The sequence below is a fragment of the Kogia breviceps genome, chromosome 6, assembly GCF_026419965.1.
Source record: "Kogia breviceps isolate mKogBre1 chromosome 6, mKogBre1 haplotype 1, whole genome shotgun sequence".
Lineage (NCBI taxonomy): Eukaryota > Metazoa > Chordata > Mammalia > Artiodactyla > Physeteridae > Kogia > Kogia breviceps.
In genome coordinates, this window is record NC_081315.1 from 133,603,086 (window position 1) to 133,623,693 (window position 20,608).

The window sequence follows — 20,608 nt, forward strand, 5'->3', positions numbered from 1 at the left end:
ATAAGCTGGACTTCATTAAAATGAAAAACTTTTGCTCTGTGAGCGACACTGTCAAGAGGATGGAAAGACAAGCCCCAGAATGGCAGAAAGTATTTACAAAAGACACATCTGATAAAGGACTATTATCCAAAATATACAAAGAACTTTTAAAACTCATCAACAACAACAAACCTGATAAGAAAATGGGCCAAAGATGAACAGACACTTCACCAAAGAAGATATATAAATGGCAAATAAGCACATGTAGATAGTCCACATCATATTATCATCAGGGAATTGCAAAGTAAGACAATGGTGAGATTCTACTACATACCTATTAGAATGGCCAAAATCCAGAACACTGACAACACTAATAAATGCTGGTGAGAATGTGGAGTAACAGGAACTCTCATTCATTGATGGTAGGAATGCAAAATGGTACAGCCACCTTGGAAGACAGTTTGGAAGTTTCTTACAAAACTAAACATACTCTTACCATACAACCTAGCAGTTGCCCTCCTTGGTACTTACCCAAAGGAGCTGAAAACTTATGTCCACACAAAAACCTGCCCGTGAATGTTTAAAGCAGCTTTATTCATAATTGCAAAAACTTGGAAGCAGCCAGAACATCCTTCAGTAGGCAAATGGATAAACTGTGGTATATTCAGACAATGGAATATTATTCAGTGGAAAAAAGAAATGAGCTATCAAACCATGAAGAGATATGGAGGAACCTTAAATGCACATTACTAAGTGAAGGGATCCAATCTGAAAAGGCTACACACTGTAAAATTCCAACTATTCGACATTTTGGAAAAGGAAAACTATGGAGGTGATAAAAAGACCAGTTGTTGTTTCTAGGGGTTGGGGGGAGGGAGAGATGAACAGATGGAACACAGGATGTTTCCGGAGGTGAAAATACTGTGTATGATACTATAATGATGGCTACATCTCGTTTTACATTTGTCCAAACCTGTAGAATGTCCAACACCAAGAGAGTATGCTAATGTAGCTATGGTAGCTATGGACTTTGGGTGATTATGACGTGTCAGTGTGGGTTTGTCAGTTGTAACAAATGTACCACTCTGATGGGAGATGTGCTGGATGTTGATAGTGGGGGAGGCTGTTGTGTGGGGAGCAAGGCATGCAGATGGTATGAGGGAGCTCTCGACACCTTTCATGCAATTTGCAGTAACCCTAGTACTCCTCTAAAAGATAAAGTCTTTATACCAAAAAAAAAAAATCTGAAAGGGTTCATTACCACTAGATCTGCCCAGCAAGAAATGCTAAAGATAGTCCTCAGTTTGAAATCAATGGACACTAGACAGTAACATGAAGCCATCTGAAGAAAGAAAGAACTTCGGTAAGAGTTTTGTTGTAATTTAATTTGTAACTCCATTTTTTACTTTATATGTTATTTAAAAGACAAATGCATTAAAAAATTACTAACCTATGTTGTTGGGTATATAGTGTACAAAGATGTAATTTATGACATCAGTAACAGAAAGTGGGGAACAGAGGTGTATAAGAGCAGAGTTTTTGTTAATTGTAATCCTCATGATAACCACAAAGAAAATATCTATAGAATATATATAAAAGTAAATGAGAAGGGATCAAAATATTTTATTCAAAAGGAAAAGAAACAACACAAAAGTTAGAAAATAAGAGAGGAAAGGAGGGACAGCAAATCTATAAGGCATATAGAAAGCTAATAACAAAATAGCAGGTCCTTCCTTACCAGTAAGTACTTTAAATATGAATAGATTGCATTTTCCAATCAGAAGGCAGAGATTGGCAGAATGGATTAAAAACATGATCCAACTATATACTGTCTACAAGAGACTCATGTTAGATTCAAAGACACAAATAGATTGAAAGTGAAAAGATGCAAATTTAAGAGAGCTGGGGTGGCTATTTTAATATCAAACAAAATACACTTTAAATCCAAAAAGATTATAAGAGATAAGGACATTATATAGTAATAGAAGTTTCATTATAAACATTTAACTAATAACAGCCCCTCGGGAGTTATATGAAGGAAAAACTGACAGAATTGAGAGGAGAAATAAATAGTTCTACAAGAATAATTGGAGATTTCAATACCCTGATTTCAGTAATGCATAGATCAACTCAACATAAGATGATTAGCAAAATAGAGGACTTGAGCAACATAATAAGCCAATTAGACCTAACAGACATTTATAGAATATTTCACCCAGCAATAGAAGAATACAAATTCATAAGTACACGTGGAACATTCTCCACAATAGACCATATGTTAGGCCGTAACAGAAGTTTGAATAGATTTTAAAAGAAATGTCACACAAGGTATCTTCTCTGACCACAGTGGGATGATGTTAGAAACCCCTAACAGAAGGAAAACGAAAATTCACAAATATGTGGAAATGAAACAACACATTCTTAAGTACCCCATGGGTCAAAGAAGAAACTGCAATGGAAATTACAGTTGGCCCTCCATATCCATGGATTTCTCATCCATAAAGGGTTCTGTAACCAATCCTCCATGAATACTGAGGGATGACTGTACTTAGAGATGAATGAAAGTGGAAACACAGCATACCACATCTTATGGGGTGCAGGAAAATTATAGCTGTAAAAAGAAGAGAAAAAAAGAAGGGAAATCACATTTAAAAAGAAGAGAAATCACAAATCAGTAGCTTAACATTTTACCTTAAGGAATTCAAAAAGGAAGAGCAAACTAAAAACAAAGGTAGCAGAAGGAAAGAAATATTAAAGATTAGAGTAAAAATAAACAATATAGAGAAGAGTAAAACAGTAGAGAAAATCAGTGAAATCAAAAGTTGGTTCTTTAAGAAGATCAACAAACTGACAAGCCTTACTTTAACTAGACTGCCAAGGGAAAAAAACAAGATACAAGTAACTAAAATTAGAAATGAAAATGGATACATTACTACTGACCTTATAGAGATAGAAGGGATTCTAAGAGAATACTATGAACAAATTGCTATACATCAACAAATTAGGTAACTTAGAAGGAATGCATAAATTCCTTGAAACATATAAATTACCTAAACTGATTCAATAAGAAATAAAAGATTCGACCCACCTATAAGAAGTAAGGAGATCAAATCAGGAATCAAAAATCCCTAACAAAGAAAGTTCTGGACCAAATTGCTTCACTAGTAAGTTCTACCAAATAGATGAAGAAGAATTAACACTAACTCTCTTCAGACTCCTTGAAAAAATTGAAGAGAAGGGAATATTTATTCTCTGAGGCCTGCATTACCCTAATACCAAAACCAGATAAAGATATCAGAAGAAAATAAAATTATATGCCAGCATCCCTATGAATATAGATGCATATGTCCTCAACAAAATATTAGCAAATGAAGTCCAATATCATAATAAAAGGATTATTCACCATGGCAAGCGGGATTTATCCCAGTAGTACAAGAGTGGTTCAATACAAGAAAATCAACATTATACATCATATTAATAGAACTAAGGGAAAAACTACATAATCATATCAATTGACATAGAAAAGGACAAAATCCAACATCCTTTTATGATTAAAACCTCTTAGAGGGCTTCCCTGGTGGCGCAGTGGTTGAGAATCCATCTGCGGATGCAGGGGACACGGGTTTGTGCCCCGGTCCGGGAAGATCCCACATGCTGCGGAGCGGCTGGGCCCGTGAGTCATGGCCACTGGGCCTGTGTGTCCGGAGCCTGTGCTCCGCAACGGGAAAGGCCACAGCAGTGAGAGGCCCGCGTACCACCAAAAAAAAAAAAAAAAAAAAAAACCTCTTAGAAAACTAGGATTAGAGGGAAAATTCCTCACATGAAAAAAGCATTTATGAGAAACCCATGGCTGGCATTATACTCAATGGTGAAAGACTGAAAGCTGTCCCCCTAAGATCAGGAACAAGACAGGGATACACGCTTTTGCCATTGGTATTCACTGTTGTGCTGGAAATCCTAGCAGGAACTAATAGAGAAGAAAATAGAAGACAAGACATCAAATATGAAAGGAAGAGGTAAATCTATCTCTAGTCACAAGTAATATGATTCATCAATATAAAATTCCAAAGAATCAACAAGAAAGAAGCTAATAAACAAATTTGGCAAAGTTACACTGTACAAAATACACATAAATCAGCTGTGTTTCTTTTCTTTTTTTTTTTTTTTTTTTTGTGGTACACGGGCCTCTCACTGTTGTGGCCTCTCCCATTGCGGAGCACAGGCTCCGGACGTGCAGGCTCAGCGGCCATGGCTCACGGGCCCAGCCGCTCCGCGGCATGTGGGATCTTCCCAGATCGGGGCACGAACCCATGTACCCTGCATCGGCAGGCGGACTCTCAACCACTGCGCCACCAGGGAAGCCCTCAGCTGTGTTTCTATATGCAGCATTGAACGATTTGAAAAGGAAATTAAGAAAGCAATTCTATTTACATTAGCATCTAAAAATGAAATACTTAGGAATAAATCTAGCCAAGGAGGTGAAAGACTTATACACTGAAAACTACAAAACACATTGCTGAAAAAATTATAGGAGACCTAAATAAATGGAAAGACAATCCATTTTCATGGATAGGAAGACTTAACATTGTTAAGACATTATTACAATTCAAAGTGATCTATAGATTCAACACAATCCCTACAAAAATTCCAATAGCCTTTTTCACAAAAATGGAAAAGCTGATCCTCAAATTTGTATGGAATTGCAAGGAGCCCTGAAAAGCCCAAATGACCTTAAAAAGAAGAATAAAATTGGAGGACCAACACTTCCCAACTTTGAAAGTTAATACAAGGCTACAATAATTAAAACGGTATGGTCTTGGCATAAGGACAGACGTATAGACCAATGGAATAGAGAGTCTAGAAATAAACTCTGTCATATATGGTCAGTTTATTTTCTAGAAGGGTGCTGAGACTGTTCAGTGAAGGAGAGGGTCATCTTTTTAACAAATGGTGCTGGGAAAACTGGATATCCAACGTGTGAAAGGATGGGATCCATACTTTATACCAGATACCAAAAAATTAAAATGGATCAAAGATCTAAACTTAACAGCTAAAACTGTAAGACTCTTAGAAGAAAATGTAGGGGATCATCTTTATGACCCTAGATTTGACAGTGGTTTCTTGAGCATGACACCAAAATCACAGACAATAAAAGAGAAAAATTGATAAATTTTACTTCATCATAATTATGAACTTTTGTGTATCAAAGGAAACTATCAGAGTGAAGAGACAACCTACTGAATAGGAGAAAATATTTGCAAATTATATATCTGATAAGGGGTTAATATTCCAAATATACAGAAGTCTCCCAAAAAACCCAATTCAAAAATTGGCAAAGGATTTGAATAGACATTTCTCCAGAGAAGATATACAAATGGCCAATAAACCCATGAAAATGTGTGCAATATCATTAATCATTAGAGAAATGCAAATCAAAAACCACAATGAGATATCTCTTCATACCCATTAGGATGGTGTTATGGACTGAATTGTCTCTCTGAAATTATATGCTGAAACCCTAACCCCCCTGCTTGACTGTATTTGAGATAGGGCCTTTAAGGAGATAATTAAGGTTAAATGAAACCATATGGTGGGGCCCTAATACGACCTTATAAGAAGAGGAATAGACACCAGAGATCTCTCTCTTTCTGCATGTAGACAGAGGAAAGGCCATGTGAGGACACAATGAGAAGGTGGTTCTCTGTAAGCCAGGAAGAGAGTCCTCCCCAGAAACCAATACTGCTGGCACTATGATCTTGGACTTCTAGCCTCCAGAACTGTGAGAACATAAATTTCTATTGTGTAAGCCATCCAGTCTGTGGTATCTTGTTGTGGCAGCTGAGCTGACTAATACAGATATGTACAGTCAAAAAAACTGAAAGCAAATGTTTGTGTGAATGTGGAGAAATTAGAACCCTGTGCATTGCTCTTGGAAATATACAATGCTGCAGCCATGTGGAAAGCAGTTTGACATTTTCTCAAAATGGTAAAACATAGAACTAACACATGACCCAGCTATTTGACTCCTAGGTATATGTCCAAAAGAATTGAAAAGAGGGAGTTGAACATATATTTTTATGCCATGTTTATAGCAGCATTATTCATAATAGCCAGAAGGTGGAAACAACACTAGAGTCCATCAGCAGATGACTAGATAAACATAGTAGGTATATACATACAATGGAATATGATTCAACCATATAAAATAATGAAATTTTGATTTCAGCTTCAACATGGTTGGACCTTGAGAACATGCTTAGTGATATAAGGCAGACTGAGAAGGATGAATATAGTATGTTTCCACTTATATGAGGTACCTAGAATAGTCAAAGACAAAGTAAAATAGAGGTTACTGGGGACTGCAGGGAGAGGGAAAGGGTTATTCATTATTTAATGGATAGAGGGTTTTTTTTTGTACTTTTAGCTTTTATTCAAAATGCTGTTGATCCTGTTTATATATTTTTTACTGGGTTTTTTTAAACATCTTTATTGGAGTATAACTGTTTTACAATGGTGTGTTAGTTTCTGCTTTACAACAAAATGAATCAGTTATACATATACATATGTTCCCATGTCTCTTCCCTATTGCGTCTCCCTCCCTCCCACCCTCCCTATCCCACCCCTCTAGGTGGTCACAAAGCACAGAGCTGATCTCCCTGTGCTATGCGGCTGCTTCCCACTAGCTATCTATTTTACATTTGGTAGTGTATATATGTCCATGCCACTCTCTCACTTCGTCCCAGCTTACCCTCCCCCACTCCATATCCTCAGGTCCATGCTCTAGTAGGTCTGTGTTTTATTCCCGTCCTACCACTAATCTCTTCATGACATTTTTTTCTTAGATTCCATATTTATGTGTTAGCATAACGTATTTGTTTTTCTCCTTCTGACTTACCTCACTCTGTATGATGGACTCCAGGTCTATCCACCTCATTACAAATAACTCAGTTTCATTTCTTTTTATGGCTGAGTAATATACAATGAGATATCATCTCACACCGGTCAGAATGGCCATCATCAAAAACTCTAGAAACAATAAATGCTGGAGAGGGTGTGGAGAAAAGGGAACCCTCTTACACTGCTGGTGGGAATGTAAATTGATACAGCCACTATGGAGAACAGTATGGAGGTTCCTTAAAAAACTACAAATAGAACTACCATACAACCCAGCAATCCCACTACTGGGAATATACCCTGAGAAAACCATAATTCAAAAAGAGTCATGTACCACAATGTTCATTGCAGCTCTATTTACAATAGCCAGGACATGGAAGCAACCTAAGTGTCCATCAACAGATGAATGGATAAAGAAGATGTGGCACATATATACAATGGATAGAGTTTTTGTTGGGGATGATAAAGAAGGTTTTGGTAGAGGTGGTGGTAATAATTATGTAACATTGTGAATATTTAAAGCTGATGAGTAGTACACTTAAGAATGGATAGAATTACAAATATCATATATATTTTACAACACAATCTCCTAAAAAATAACCCAGCACTGATTTCATTAGATAAGTGTTTAGGTATGGGTGGGAATTACTAGGCTCATGGTGACAAATACAAAGTTTCTAAAATTCTTATTTTTGCATGAAAGCTTGAATTTTTCCTGAATGTTACAGACTCATTTTGTTCATTTTCAAGGAAATGTCTGACACAAAACAAAGTCTGAATAACCATAACTTGTTGGCTATTCTTCTAATTAAAAATGGTATTCCATGAAAAAAACAGTTCGGCTCACAATTTTATTGCATGAGTGCTTTAAGACAACTGTTGTAGTTAGTACTTCTGTAACAAATATGCCATAGGCTGAGGAGCTTAAACAACAAACATTTATTTCTCACAGATCCAAGATTAAGGTGCCAACAGATCCCATATCTGGTGAGGTCCTGCTTCCTAGTTTGCAGATGGCCATCTTGTTGTATCCTCACATGGCAGAGAGCAGAGAGAGAAGAAGGAAGCTCTCTTGTGTCTCCTCTCATAAGGGCACTTATCCCACTTATGAGAGCTCTACTGTCATGACTTATTTACGTCCTAGTACCATCACATTGGGGGTTAGGAATTCAACAAACATTTAGTCCATAACAACAGCCATCATATTTTGATATGCTGCAAAAGTGCTTTTCTCCCCCTAATTGTTATAAAAAACACATAGCATGAAATATTCACCATCTTAACCATTTTTAGGAGTACAGTTCAGTAGTGTTAAGTATATTCACGTTGTTGTGAAATATCTCCAGAATGTTCTCATTTTGCAAAACTAAAGCTTCTGTCCCATTTTGTCACACACAATGAGAGGTACTCAAGTGTTGAGATTTCATAAAATTAATTTTTTTTTTTGCTTCATCAAGGAACTCTTAAGGTGAAACTGGCATTAAAAGTTTTTTCAAGTACATAGCAGTGAATAATATAACCTCTAGTAAGTAAAGTTTGGTGCCACTGCCTCAGTTTGCATCAGCAGTTTTATACACCATTGTTTAGTACTATCAGTACAAATGTAAACACAGTGAAGAGGGCAAATAATGTCTAAGTATTGTGAAAATAGTTTTGACCTTGCAGACTTTCTGAAAGGTTCTTGGGAACCCCTCCAAGCATGTACAGACCACACATTGAGAACCACTGATTTAGAGCAGTCTTAGGAAGATCATTTTGGTGTCAGTATAGAGGAGGGAGATTGAAAAAACAAGGAGACCAATCAGTTCAAGTGAAAGAGGAGGAAAGCCTCAATTTGAATAACAGAGTGAAGATGAAACGGAAAAGATAGATATAGGTGAAATTTCAGAAGTGAAATTGAGTTACAGAATTACAGGTATGTCTTTAGGATAATGAAAATATTGCCTTTGTGCCAGATTTTATCCACTTATTCAATTTATATCATTAACCTAATTATTCATGAAAATTGAAAATTTCTCCAGTACTATAAGAAAAAAACAGATATAAACTAAATTAATAATGGATCTGGAAGAGAAGAGTAAGCTAGCTAGTCAGTTATCTGCTTCTTATTGTTTTAGTTTGAGAATTTATGACCATGTCCTTTATCAACTTCTGAATTTACCCATGTGTTGAACATAGATAGCAATTCATATGTAGATCCGTGTATCATTAGTTTAGGAGAGTTTTAGGGACTAATGCCTTTTCCACTGCTCAGATTCTCAGTAAACAAATAGTACAAATTGGTTTAAACATTTGGTTCTTGATATTTGTTTGAAGGCTTTTTCCCCCTCCTCAAACAGCAGTTCAAATGCTTCGCCTTCAGAAGGTGCACCACTAATAGGAAGTTATGGATGTACTCCTCATTCATTCCCAAAGTTCCAGCACCCTTCTCACGAACTTTTGAAGGAAAATGGCTTTACCCAACAAGTGTACCACAAGTATCGTAGAAGATGCCTAAGTGGTAAGAGCCTTCCTTTATATAGCTATCTTTAAAATTAAAACATAATTCTAAAAAATTCAAATTGTGACATTTAATATCAGGTTAAAATAGTCTTTTGTTATAATTGCCTTAAGTAAATATGTTTATATATATTCTTTATTCATGTATTTTGTAGCTTAGACACGTAAGGAAATAAAGCTTACTATATTCTTGTTACTATTGACAAATGCTTAAATTTGAGCAGTGAGTCAGAAAATGGATTATTTGTTCTTTGTTTAAAAGAAACCCAATTGGGGATTAATATGTTTCAGCTTTCTTTATTTTATGCTATGTAAAACGTCTGCTGTTTTGACTTTTTCCAGAGAGAAAACACTTGGGAATTGGCCAGTCCCAAGAAATGAATACCCTCTTTCGTTTCTGGTCCTTTTTCCTCAGAGATCACTTCAATAAAACAATGTATGAGGAATTTAGACAACTTGCTTGGGAAGATGCAAAAGAAAATTACAGGTCAAATATTTTCTCATATTTTTACACTTGGAGGGAATTATTTTAAAATACTAAAAACTAGTATGGAAGTAGCCTGATTTTGAACTGTGAAAGTACCACGTGATAACTGGGAGAAGGACTGTGTTAGTTTCTTATTGCTGCATAGCAAATTACCCCAGAACGCAGAAGCTTAAAACAACAAACATTTATTAGTTCATAGTTTCTAAGGGTCAAGACTCTAGAAACAGCTTAGCTGGGTGGCTCTGGTTCAGTTCTCTCATAGGATTGCAGTCAAGGTATTGGACAGGGCTGCAGTCTCTGAAGACTTGGCTCAGGCTAGAGGATCTTCTTCAAGCTCATTCACGTGGATATTGGCAGGAGGCTTCAGTACCTTGGCACATAGGTCTCCCCATAGGGCATTTCACGATGTGACTTCACCCAGAGTGAATGATCTAAGAAAGGGGGAGAACTTCCAAGATGAACGCTTTGGTGTCTTACTTAACCTGCACTTGAAAGTGACATCACTTCTGCCATATTACAGTGTTCACACAGACCAACCCTGGTATAATATAGGAGGAGACTACACAAGTTTGTGGGTATCATGTTTGGAACCATGTTAGGGGCTGGTACAAGGGCCAAATGTAATTTGAAAGACAGATTTTTCTCTCTTTTGCCCCTACCATTACAGATTTCCCTTGGATGTTCATATACATCCCCAAATTGTTACATGCTTAGAGCCAAACCAGTTAAGATTCCTTATGACAAGAAAAAATAAGGTATCTCATGATACATCCTGACGCACCTGTTCAGTCTCAGTTTTTCCTACTACAGTTGACTGTTCAACAATACCAGTTTGAACTGAATGGGTCCACTTATATGCAGATTTTTTTCAATAGTAAATACTACAGTACTACATAATCCATGGTTGCTTGAACCTGTGGATGAGGAACTGTGGATATGGAGGAACCATGTATACAGAGGGCCAACTTTTAAGTTATACTCAGATTTTTAACTGTGGGAGGGTTGGCGCTCCTAACGTGCATGTTGTTCAAGGGTCAACTGCAGTCCTCTAGGCAACCGTGGTACTGAACTACATGTTCTCCAAATGAACCGAGCTCTCTAGTCTCTAGACATCTGTACATATTCTTACCTCTGCTTATTCTTCTCTTCATCCTCCCTCTGCTTTGCTAACTCTTCTTTTTGTCTAGGTTAGATCTTGCTTCCATAAGAAATGTTCAGGGGAATTTGTGCCAATAGGGCTGAGTTGAGAACAGACCAAGAGGATGATAAGGAACATGAATTGGATTCATGCAAGCTAAGTTATTCATTCTTGGAAAAAGAGAGGAAGGAAGATGAGATGGAAGAAGAAAAAAGATAATTTTCCACTCAATATTTACCTAAATTTACCTTCTTCAGGTTCTAGAAATGGATTCCTCTTGTAAAGCTCAAATAAGAATCTATTGTTAATCGATATTGTGATCTTCAAGAGGAATACAAGATATGCAAATAAATCTCTTTGAAAAAAATTTACATTTGCACTGACTTGTGTAAAAATAAAGCCCATTTAGTTTCCATCTAAAATCTTGATCTTGATCAGGAATGATAGCTAAATGGCATGTGTATCTCTTTTTCCCTCTTCTCTGTCCATTACTGACATCTCTAAATCAATCCCAGCATTGTTTAATATTATTCTTGAATTCAGATTGTCTTTCTTAACACAGCTTTGATAGCTATTGCCAGTTTATCAGAGTTGGCACTAGAGGCAATATTTGCCATTTCTTTCTTTCAAAATTTTTTATTTTATGTTGGGGTATAGTTGATTTACAATGTTATGTTAGTTTGAGGTGTACAGCAAAGTGATTCAGTTATACATATACATATAATCCATTCTTTTTCAGATTCTTTTCCCATATAGGTTGAGTAGAGTTCCTGGGCTAGTAGGTCCTTGTTAATTATCTATTTTATCTACAGTAGTGTGTATATGTTAATCCCAACCTCCTAATTTATCCCTCCCCTCACCTTTCCCCTTTGGAAAACAAACCATAAGTTTGTTTTCAAAGTCTGTGAGTCTGTTTCTGTTTTGTAAATAAGTTCATTTGTATCATCTTTTTAGATTCCACATATAAGTGATATCTATATGATACTTGTCTTTGTCTGACTTACTTCGTATGACAATATCTAGGTCCATCCATGTTGCTGCAAATGGCATTATTTCATTCTTTTTTTATGGTTGAGTAGCATTCCATTGTATATATGTACCACACCTTCTTTATTCATTCATCTGTCGATGGACATTTACGTTGCTTCCATGGCTTGGCTATTGTAAATAGTGCTGCTATGAACGTTGGGGTGCATGTGTATTTTCAAATTGTAATTTTCTCCAGATTCATGCTCAGGAGTGGGATTGCTGGATCATATGGTGGTTCTATTTTTATTTTTCTAAGGAACCTCCAAACTGTTCTTCATAGTGGCTGATCTAGATGTTCTCGTTCAAACTGTGTTTTGCTACCCATTAGTGGGTTGTGAAATCAGTTTAGTGGTTCTGACTTACTTAAAAAAATAGAAAATATCAGACTGAACTGAACATAGTAAGGTTAATATGTTCTACAATTCATACATAAATACAAATTTAATTATTTACAAAACATATGTTTTTATGTACACACGTATATATATGAGTGTTGTGTTGACTTGGTCACAAGGTAAAATATTTTTCTTACTATTGGACTTAGAAAAGATTGAAAGCATTTGTTATAATTAATCTCAGCATATTTTGCTATTTATGCAAACAATTTCTGTTTGTTCCTCAGGACTTTCTATAACTTTTCTGATCCCATTTCTACCCAAGTCTAGACTGGGAGTTCCTCTTCTTTGTTCCTGTGGTATTCTGTGTATGTTTATAATAGCTTAACATACAACCTGATTCATAGTAAGTGCTCAATAAATGGTTACTTTTATTAGGAAGAAGATCAGTACTGAACATATCCATTGACTAACATTAGCAGTAGGATGGTTTCAAGAAGAAAGGAGAGAAGTAACATTAATTGCATACATATCTGCAATGTGCCAGCTCTGGTCTAAGTGCTTTACAAATATTATCTATTATTGAAAAGTAGGATATTATTATCCCCATTTTTAGAGAGATGATTATAAGCCTAGAATTCAAATGTAGTTCTTTCTGGTTCTCAGCCTTTTTGTTTTCTACTCATCTAAGCCATCTCACGGTGATTGGTCAGTGAGTAAATGACAACTGAGAGACTGGTCATTTGCCCCTGCTCTTTACTCCAGCATTTATGCTGCATATTTGGATTGTATTATTAATGTCATATTTTTGATCTTTGGAATTAGTTTGCTAAAAAATAAGACTAGAAATCCAGATATTGTAGTAGTCAGTTGGCCTTTACCAAAAATCTAAGAATTCTAACATTCCTCTAAAATGTCATTTACTTGATAAAACCTAAAATTTCTCAGTCCTGCTTTCCAGAAAGAAAGAAAGAAGCCTAGGCTTCACCCCAACAGATTATGATTTCATTGGTTTGGAGTGGAGCCTGGGCATCAGCATTTTTAAAAAGCTTCCTAGATGGTTCACATATGTAGTCAAGATTGAGAAACACTGGTATCAATATAGTATGATCCCATAAGAGGAGTATTAAGACAGGTTTGTCATTCTGAACTGTTATTCCTTTAGTACTCAGTCCCCTTAGCCTCAGTCATACAAACTCAAGGAATAGTGTCATTTATGGCTACCAAAGGAAAGGGCTCAGGTTAGTGTATGGTTGGTAGTCCTGCATTCCTCTTGCCATCTTACCAAGAAACCTGTTTATTCTTCCAGAGAGACCGTCACTCTCTATCTTGTAAATAAGCTGGTTACACAGGACATATGCTTGCATACACACACACACAGAGACACATACACACACACACACATACACACCCTTCTTCCTGTGAATAATGGCTGGGCAGTATTATGATACCAGGAATGAAGAAATATAGCCTCTCCTCCACTGAGGCACACAGAATGACTTAAGGATTCTAAATGAGAGATTTGCTAAATTGCGACATGTTTTATTTGAATGAGCTAGATGGTCCCTTTACTGCTGTCCATTGACCTTGTCCATGTCCACTCTCATGGGTTCTGCTCATCACCATTAGTTGAAGGTTGAGCCCATGTAGTTTCTTGATCCACTGTCCAAAACTTGTCTCAGGTTCTTTAGGTAGCTGTAAGAAGAAACAAATTTTTCTGATTTATGCAGTGATACAATTCTTTTGGCAAAATATCTTTTATTTAATATACTTTGTAAGCAGGCAGGCTCTCTTAGGAGACATTTAATTAGGTTTGTCCCTTTATAGTTGAATGAGTCAACCACACCTAGAGTCTATGGCCCAAGAGTATGGTCTTTATCTTCCTAGAGATAACGTTCAAGAATATTTAATACCATGTACTAACGCACCATTATAAGCCTTGGTTTGGGAAAAAATCTAAAACATTGCCAATTTGTCACTAAATCTTTTGAAATACCAGGGACAAATACCAGGGAGTTCTTCAGAAATAACAGGAAGAGATCCCCTGTCTGTTCAAAGAAGCCATAGTGTAGTTGTCCAAGGGCTGCCTCTTATTTTGCATATTCCCAGTATACCTCCATGAGATGCTATGCCTGAGTCAACAAAAATAGCAAGGCCAGCTGTGGATTACTGATTACCACTTCAGCTAAAAATCTGCATACTAAAAATTACATACATTTGAACACTTTTGTTTGAGATTATTTGTGTCATGTTTTCCTGTATCAGTGCTGTTAAATAGGACTATTTGCATTGTCATTGGAAAAATGTTATTATAAACTTTTTATTTTCTTCCCACAGGTATGGATTAGAATGTCTGTTCAGGTTTTATAGTTATGGCCTGGAAAAAAAATTCAGACAAGAAATTTTTAAGGATTTCCAAGAAGAAACCAAAAAAGACTACGAATCTGGTAAAACAAAACAATAACCTTATTCTATTTGGAAATTGTAAATCTGAGTCTGTCAATAAATAGGGAGTTTGTAACTTTTTTTTTAGGGCAGACTAAGACTTTCAGGCCACTATTATGGTTTGTGATGAAGGATAGAGCACCATATAGTATGAAGGTCTTACTTGTGAGATGTTAGAAAATAGCCACTCCACAGTGTTTCCTTTATGGATTTGTATTTTGTCTTTATTCATTTGACACACATGACTACTCACTGATGTTCCATTACGTGAAAATTCTATGCAACATGAGCAAGTGTGCTTGGAAAGGTGGAATAGCACAGTGAGTAACAGTGCAGACTCTGAGCTAGATCCCTAAGTCTGAATCCCATTTCCCCTACTTTGTAGCACTGTGGCCATGGGTAAGTTACTTAACCTTGTTAGGAAAACAAACAAAAAACCCCAGAAACCTTGTTAGCCCAGTCTACTCATCAGTAATATACCCAAGAGCACCTATATGCAGGGTTGTATATAGTTCAAATTAGTTTAATATACAATAAACCACTTAAATAATACCTGTTACATGGCAAATGCTCAATAAATGTTAGCTGCCATTATTCATTACAATGTCTTATCTTCAATATCTAGATAAAGTGTACATAGAAGACATGGTTTAATGCTGGTAGGATCATATCCAATATGAATCATTTTTTAAAGATTCTATATGTTTTATCATGTATGTTCTTCTTTGTTATTAGGTCAGCTATATGGATTAGAAAAGTTTTGGGCTTATCTAAAATATTCTAAATCTAAGACACAGTCTATTGACCCCAAACTTCAGGAATACCTCTGTAGCTTTAAGAAGTTAGAAGACTTCCGTGTTGACGTAAGTTTTAAGTCCTTTCCCCTGTATTATTTTTATTACTCTTATGCTTGAGCTATCAGTGACTTTCTTAAGTTTAATTTTATAATTTTTATTTTTTAAATTTGATTTTGAAAATTTAACTTTCCAGTTTTGAAATCAAACTTTAAAAGAGGTGCAAAAATAGAGAATTCCCATATATTCTGTTTACCCAGAGTCCCTAAATGTTAATATCTTACATAACCATGGAGCAATGGTCAGTTCACTTTAATTTTGATATGCATGATAAACATTTTATGGATTTGGTAACTTTTATGTGAATATATTACTCATTTCTCACTAGCAGTTTTTATTTATTTACTTTTATTTTTTTTAAGATTTCTTTATTATTTTTTAATTTTATTTTATTTATTTTTGGCTGCATCAGGTCTTAGTCTTGGCACATGGGATATTCGTTGTAGCACACGGGCTTCTCTCTAGTTGTGGCGTGTGGGTTTTCTCTTCCTTAGTTGTGTTGTGCAGGCTCCAGGGCCCGTGGACTCTGTAATTGTGGCGCACGGGTTCCAGAGCATGTGGGCTCTGTAGTCTGCAGCACGCAGGCTCTCTAGTTGAAGCGTATGAGCTCAGGAGTTGTGACAAGTGGGCTTAGTTGCCCCACAGCATGTGGGATCTTAGTTCCTTCCCTGACCAGAAATTGAACCCACGTCCCCTGCATTTAAGGTAGATTCTTTACCACTGGACCACCAGGGAAGTCCTCTCACTAGCAGTTTTTAATTTTTTCACTATTTATGTACTTGTATCCTATAGTTTCCAGAACACGTGCTCATGTAACATGGATTTATGGTTCCCCACATAATAAAATTAGGGCAAGAATGTTATGTGCATGTGTAGAGACAGGAGAATAGGCTTTAGACAATTTGATTTCAAGAGGAAAAAGAAAACATTTTAAGAAAAGAAGGGGATGAGCATAATATAAAGGAAAAGGAGAAAGAAGAGAAGAGAGAAATAAGGAAAGAAGAATCAAAAAGAGCAGAAAAGAGAGAGGTGAAAGGAAGGCTAGATTCATCTCTGCTTAGTATTATAATTAGTTTGTCTTTTGTAGTTTTGTGTAAATAGATTTGATAGCGCAGGGATGGAGTTAATAGAAGTGCCTCCATCTCTGGAATTAAAGAGGTGTGTTTCAGACTTCCCTGGCGGTCCAGTGGTTAAGACTCCACACTTCCCAATGCAAGGGGTACAGATTCGATCCCTGGTCAGGGAACAAAGATCCCTCATGCCTTGCAGCATGGCCAAAAATTTAAAAAAAAAAAAAAAAAAGCTATGTTTCTAGAGTGGTCCAGCCAGTTCCGTCACAAGATGTCCCTGCTTTATAATACTAGTGATTTTTGCCCTATCTGAACAGAAGCCAAGAATTCAGACCTTTGCTTTTAAATTTGTGTCATGTTTTCCTGTATCAGTGCTGTTAAATATGACTATTTGCATTTTAAATACTGTGGAAGTTTGGAGGAGGAAGGGGTTAGAGTTATAAATGCTTTGCAACTGACAGAAGTTGCATAACAAAGGAAAATGGCCTCTCTCAAACATTTTCCCAGAGACAACGAACCCAGCCTTATGCTTATGCCCTACTATTTAGTTCAAGCCCTAAAACATAGGAGTAGCTTAATAAACATGTTGAATGAAAGAATTGACTGAAGGAGGAAATTTAAGTTTAATACCTTAAATTGCTGTTAAGTTTTCATTATACTAATAAAATCTACTGAAGTGCCGGCATAGTTCCCCTCTGTTAGAAAAGTCTGCCTTAGATTTTGAAGGGAAGAAAAAATATTAAAATCATCACTATGTTGTCTTTCATAATTTGCAGCCCCCTATAGGTGAGGAATTTGGAAGAAAAAGACATTCCTCTACTTCTGGTGAGTAGAGTAATCGTCACAGACATCCGTCTAATTCCTCTACAAAGTCACCAAGTGCTGCTAAGCCTACACCTGACAATCAGCTTCGGGTCCCAACAAACTCTCCCAGAAGGAATACTTCACAGCAGTCCAATGACAATTCACACCAGAACAGTGCTGCCTCAGTCTCAACACATGGTGAACTGCCTGAGAAATAGACTCTTATGAAAGTTGTTTGCCCTTGAAATCAACATTTACGTCAGTATTTATTGGGGGAAATCCTCTGATGTTTAATTGTGATAATCAGAAAAAAGAAAAAGGAAGAAAAATGGTAGCATCTTTTTCTAGAAAGATAAATTCTAAAAACATTTTCCCTGATTTCACAAATAAGTATAATTTTGGTAACCTTTTATAGAGATCCTCTAGTAATATATTTTGGTCTCAAATATGTATTTGAAATAATATATTTCTTTTTCAAAGCCATTGTTTATAAGAACAGCATTCCTTAAATATATACAAAAACAACACAAGGAATGCCTAACATTTCAGCTCATACTTCTTAAAGAAGATATAGTATGATATAGTCATGTATTCTATAGAGCTTTCTTAAAGAATCCAATAACCCCACTGTCAATTCATATTTGAACTTATCAAAAACAAAGGACAATTATGTATATGTTTTTTTAATTCAGAAAAAGAATGTGAAATGATACATTTGCTTTTCTTTTAGATTTATAGTTAAAGAAAACTTTTTTTTTACAGGGGTAGAAATATATTGCAGTTATATTGAAATATATGCACTTTGGATGTTGGGGTTTACTTTTTTCCCCGTTAGTCATACCTCATGATTTCCATAGTTATTGTTGTGTTGGTATGGAGTGTTCTGAATTGGCATCAGCCAGTTACATATTAGAAGAGATTTACTTTTTGTAACTATATAAACCTGCACAAGTAATTGAAAACTGAGTTGGGATTGGTTGGAATACTGTCCTAAATTAGTTAAATCTTGCACTGTTTTGAATGCATTTGCTGTTTGTACATCTGCAGGTGTGTATGTCACAAGTAGTCAGATTATCTTCAGTTTAAAAGGAGTACCTTTTTGTGTCCTATACTTTTGTTTTATGCTTATAAAAAGTGTTTTCAAGAAATGAATTGACTTCTAATTTTTATTGCTGTTGCAACTTATGTAAATGATAGTTTCAGTTTTCGTGGGAATTAAAATAAAGCACTTATTCTAAATTATTTGAATTGATTTTTAATTATTTTTATTTAGAATACAGCTGAAAAGCTGTAATTTTCAAATTCTGATAGTAGAAGACCACTGTAGTGGGTGGGCCAAAAGTTTCGTTCAGTTTTTTCTATAAGATGGCTCTAGTAGCACTTAGTTGTCTTTAAGTTTATTTGAAACAATTTTGTTAGATTGTATGTGACAGCTGTCAGATGAGCGTGCATTTAAAAAAAGACTTGAATTTTTTTGTAGCCATTTAAATATTGAAGATGGAAGGAAAGGAAAAAAGCAATATTTTCAGTATATTATGCTTTATTATTTCAAGAAAGGTAAAAATGCAACTGAAATGCACAAAAAGATTTGTGCAGTGTGTGAAGAACGAGCTGTGACTGATCAAACATGTCAAAAGTGGTTTGTGAAGTTTCGTGCTGGAGATTTCTTGCTGGATAATGTTCCATGGTTGGGTAGACCAGTTTAAGTTGATAGGGATCAAACCGGAAAAATAATTGAGATCAACATTGTACCATGCGGAAGATAGCTGACATACTCAAAATATCCAAATCAAGAGTTGAAAATCATCTACACCAGCTTGGTTATGTGAATCGCTTTGATGTTTTGGGTTCCACATAGGTTAAGTGAAAAAAAACCGTCTTGACCGTATTTCCTCATGTGAGTCTCTACTGAAACGTAATGAAAATGTTCCGTTTTTAAAACAAATTGTGACGGGCAATGAAAAGTGGATACTGTACAACAATGTGGAATGGAAAAGATCTTGGGGCAAGAGAAATGCACCACCACCAACCACACCAAAGGCCGGTATTCATCCAAAGAAGGTGATGTGTACATGGTGGGATTGGAAAGGAGTCCTCTATTATGAGCTGCTTCCGGAAAACCAAACGATTGATTCCAACAAGTACTGCTCCCAATTAGACCAACTGAAAGCGGCCCTCGATAAAAAGTGTCCAGAATTAGTCAACAGGAAATACATAATCTTCCATCAGGATAACGCAAGGCTGCGTGTCTCTTTGATGACCAGGCAAAAATCGTTACAGCTTGGCTGGGACGTTCTGATTCATCCGCCATATTCACCAGACATTGCACCTTCGGATTTCCATTTATTTCAGTCTTTACAAAATTCTCTTAATGGAAAAAATTTCAATTCCCTGGAAGACTGCAAAAGGCACCTGGGACAGTTCTTTGCTCAAAAAGATAAAAAGTTTTGGGAAGATAGAATTACGAAGTTGCCTGAAAAATGGCAGAAGGTTGTGGAACAAAAAGGTGAATACATTGTTCAATAAAGTTCTTGGTGGAAATGAAAAATGTGTCTTTTATTTTTACTTAAAAAACAGAAGGCACTTTTTGGCCCATCCAATATGTTGTGAATGAAGTTTCAGTGTTAAACTTACATCCATTTTTATTTAACTTATATGTTTTCTTGTACTGGCAAGAAGCAGCTAGTTTAATACATTAAATTTATTATTTTCTGTTTGGTTTCTTGTTCTTATGGAATGACAGTATTGAAATACATATCTTCTTTGGATAATTGGACTAGTAAATAAGAGATTTTCATTAGGTTATTTCCATGAATAAATGATAATCTGCCATTTTATGATATTTAATATTGGGGAGGTCATTTTGATATTTTAATTTTAAGAAAGTCAAATTTGAATATTCAGAAAATAGATCTTGGAAAGAGAATGCAAAACAACTAATAGATTTAGAATAATAAATTTTAAAATGTTTTCTTAAGTGCAGATGTAGTTCTGGCTTTTCAGTGAGGAATTTCCAAACCATGCTTATTAGCTTTAAGCAGTCTCTTGAAATTATCTAAAATTATCTAAGAATC

The 20,608-nt window shown here is 35.8% G+C and overlaps 1 protein-coding gene across 5 annotated transcripts in view; it reads left to right on the forward strand.

Annotated features, from left to right (window-relative positions):
* LARP1B (La ribonucleoprotein 1B) overlaps nt 1-18,775 on the forward strand; it is a 116,955-nt gene extending 98,180 nt beyond the window's left edge. For 2 of the 5 annotated variants that reach the window (XM_067036643.1, XM_067036646.1), the window contains exons 15-19: nt 9,213-9,373; nt 9,715-9,859; nt 14,699-14,808; nt 15,542-15,669; nt 17,507-18,775. In XM_067036643.1, coding sequence (XP_066892744.1) covers nt 9,213-9,373; nt 9,715-9,859; nt 14,699-14,808; nt 15,542-15,669; nt 17,507-17,563 — 601 coding nt within the window. In that variant the 3' untranslated portion in view covers nt 17,564-18,775. Of the gene's footprint in view, nt 1-5,637; nt 5,693-9,212; nt 9,374-9,714; nt 9,860-14,698; nt 14,809-15,541; nt 15,670-17,506 lie in introns of those variants that run through there. The other 3 variants (XM_067036645.1, XM_067036644.1, XM_067036647.1) reach the window with 3 other exon arrangements.
* The last annotated feature ends 1,833 nt before the right edge of the window (nt 18,776-20,608 follow it).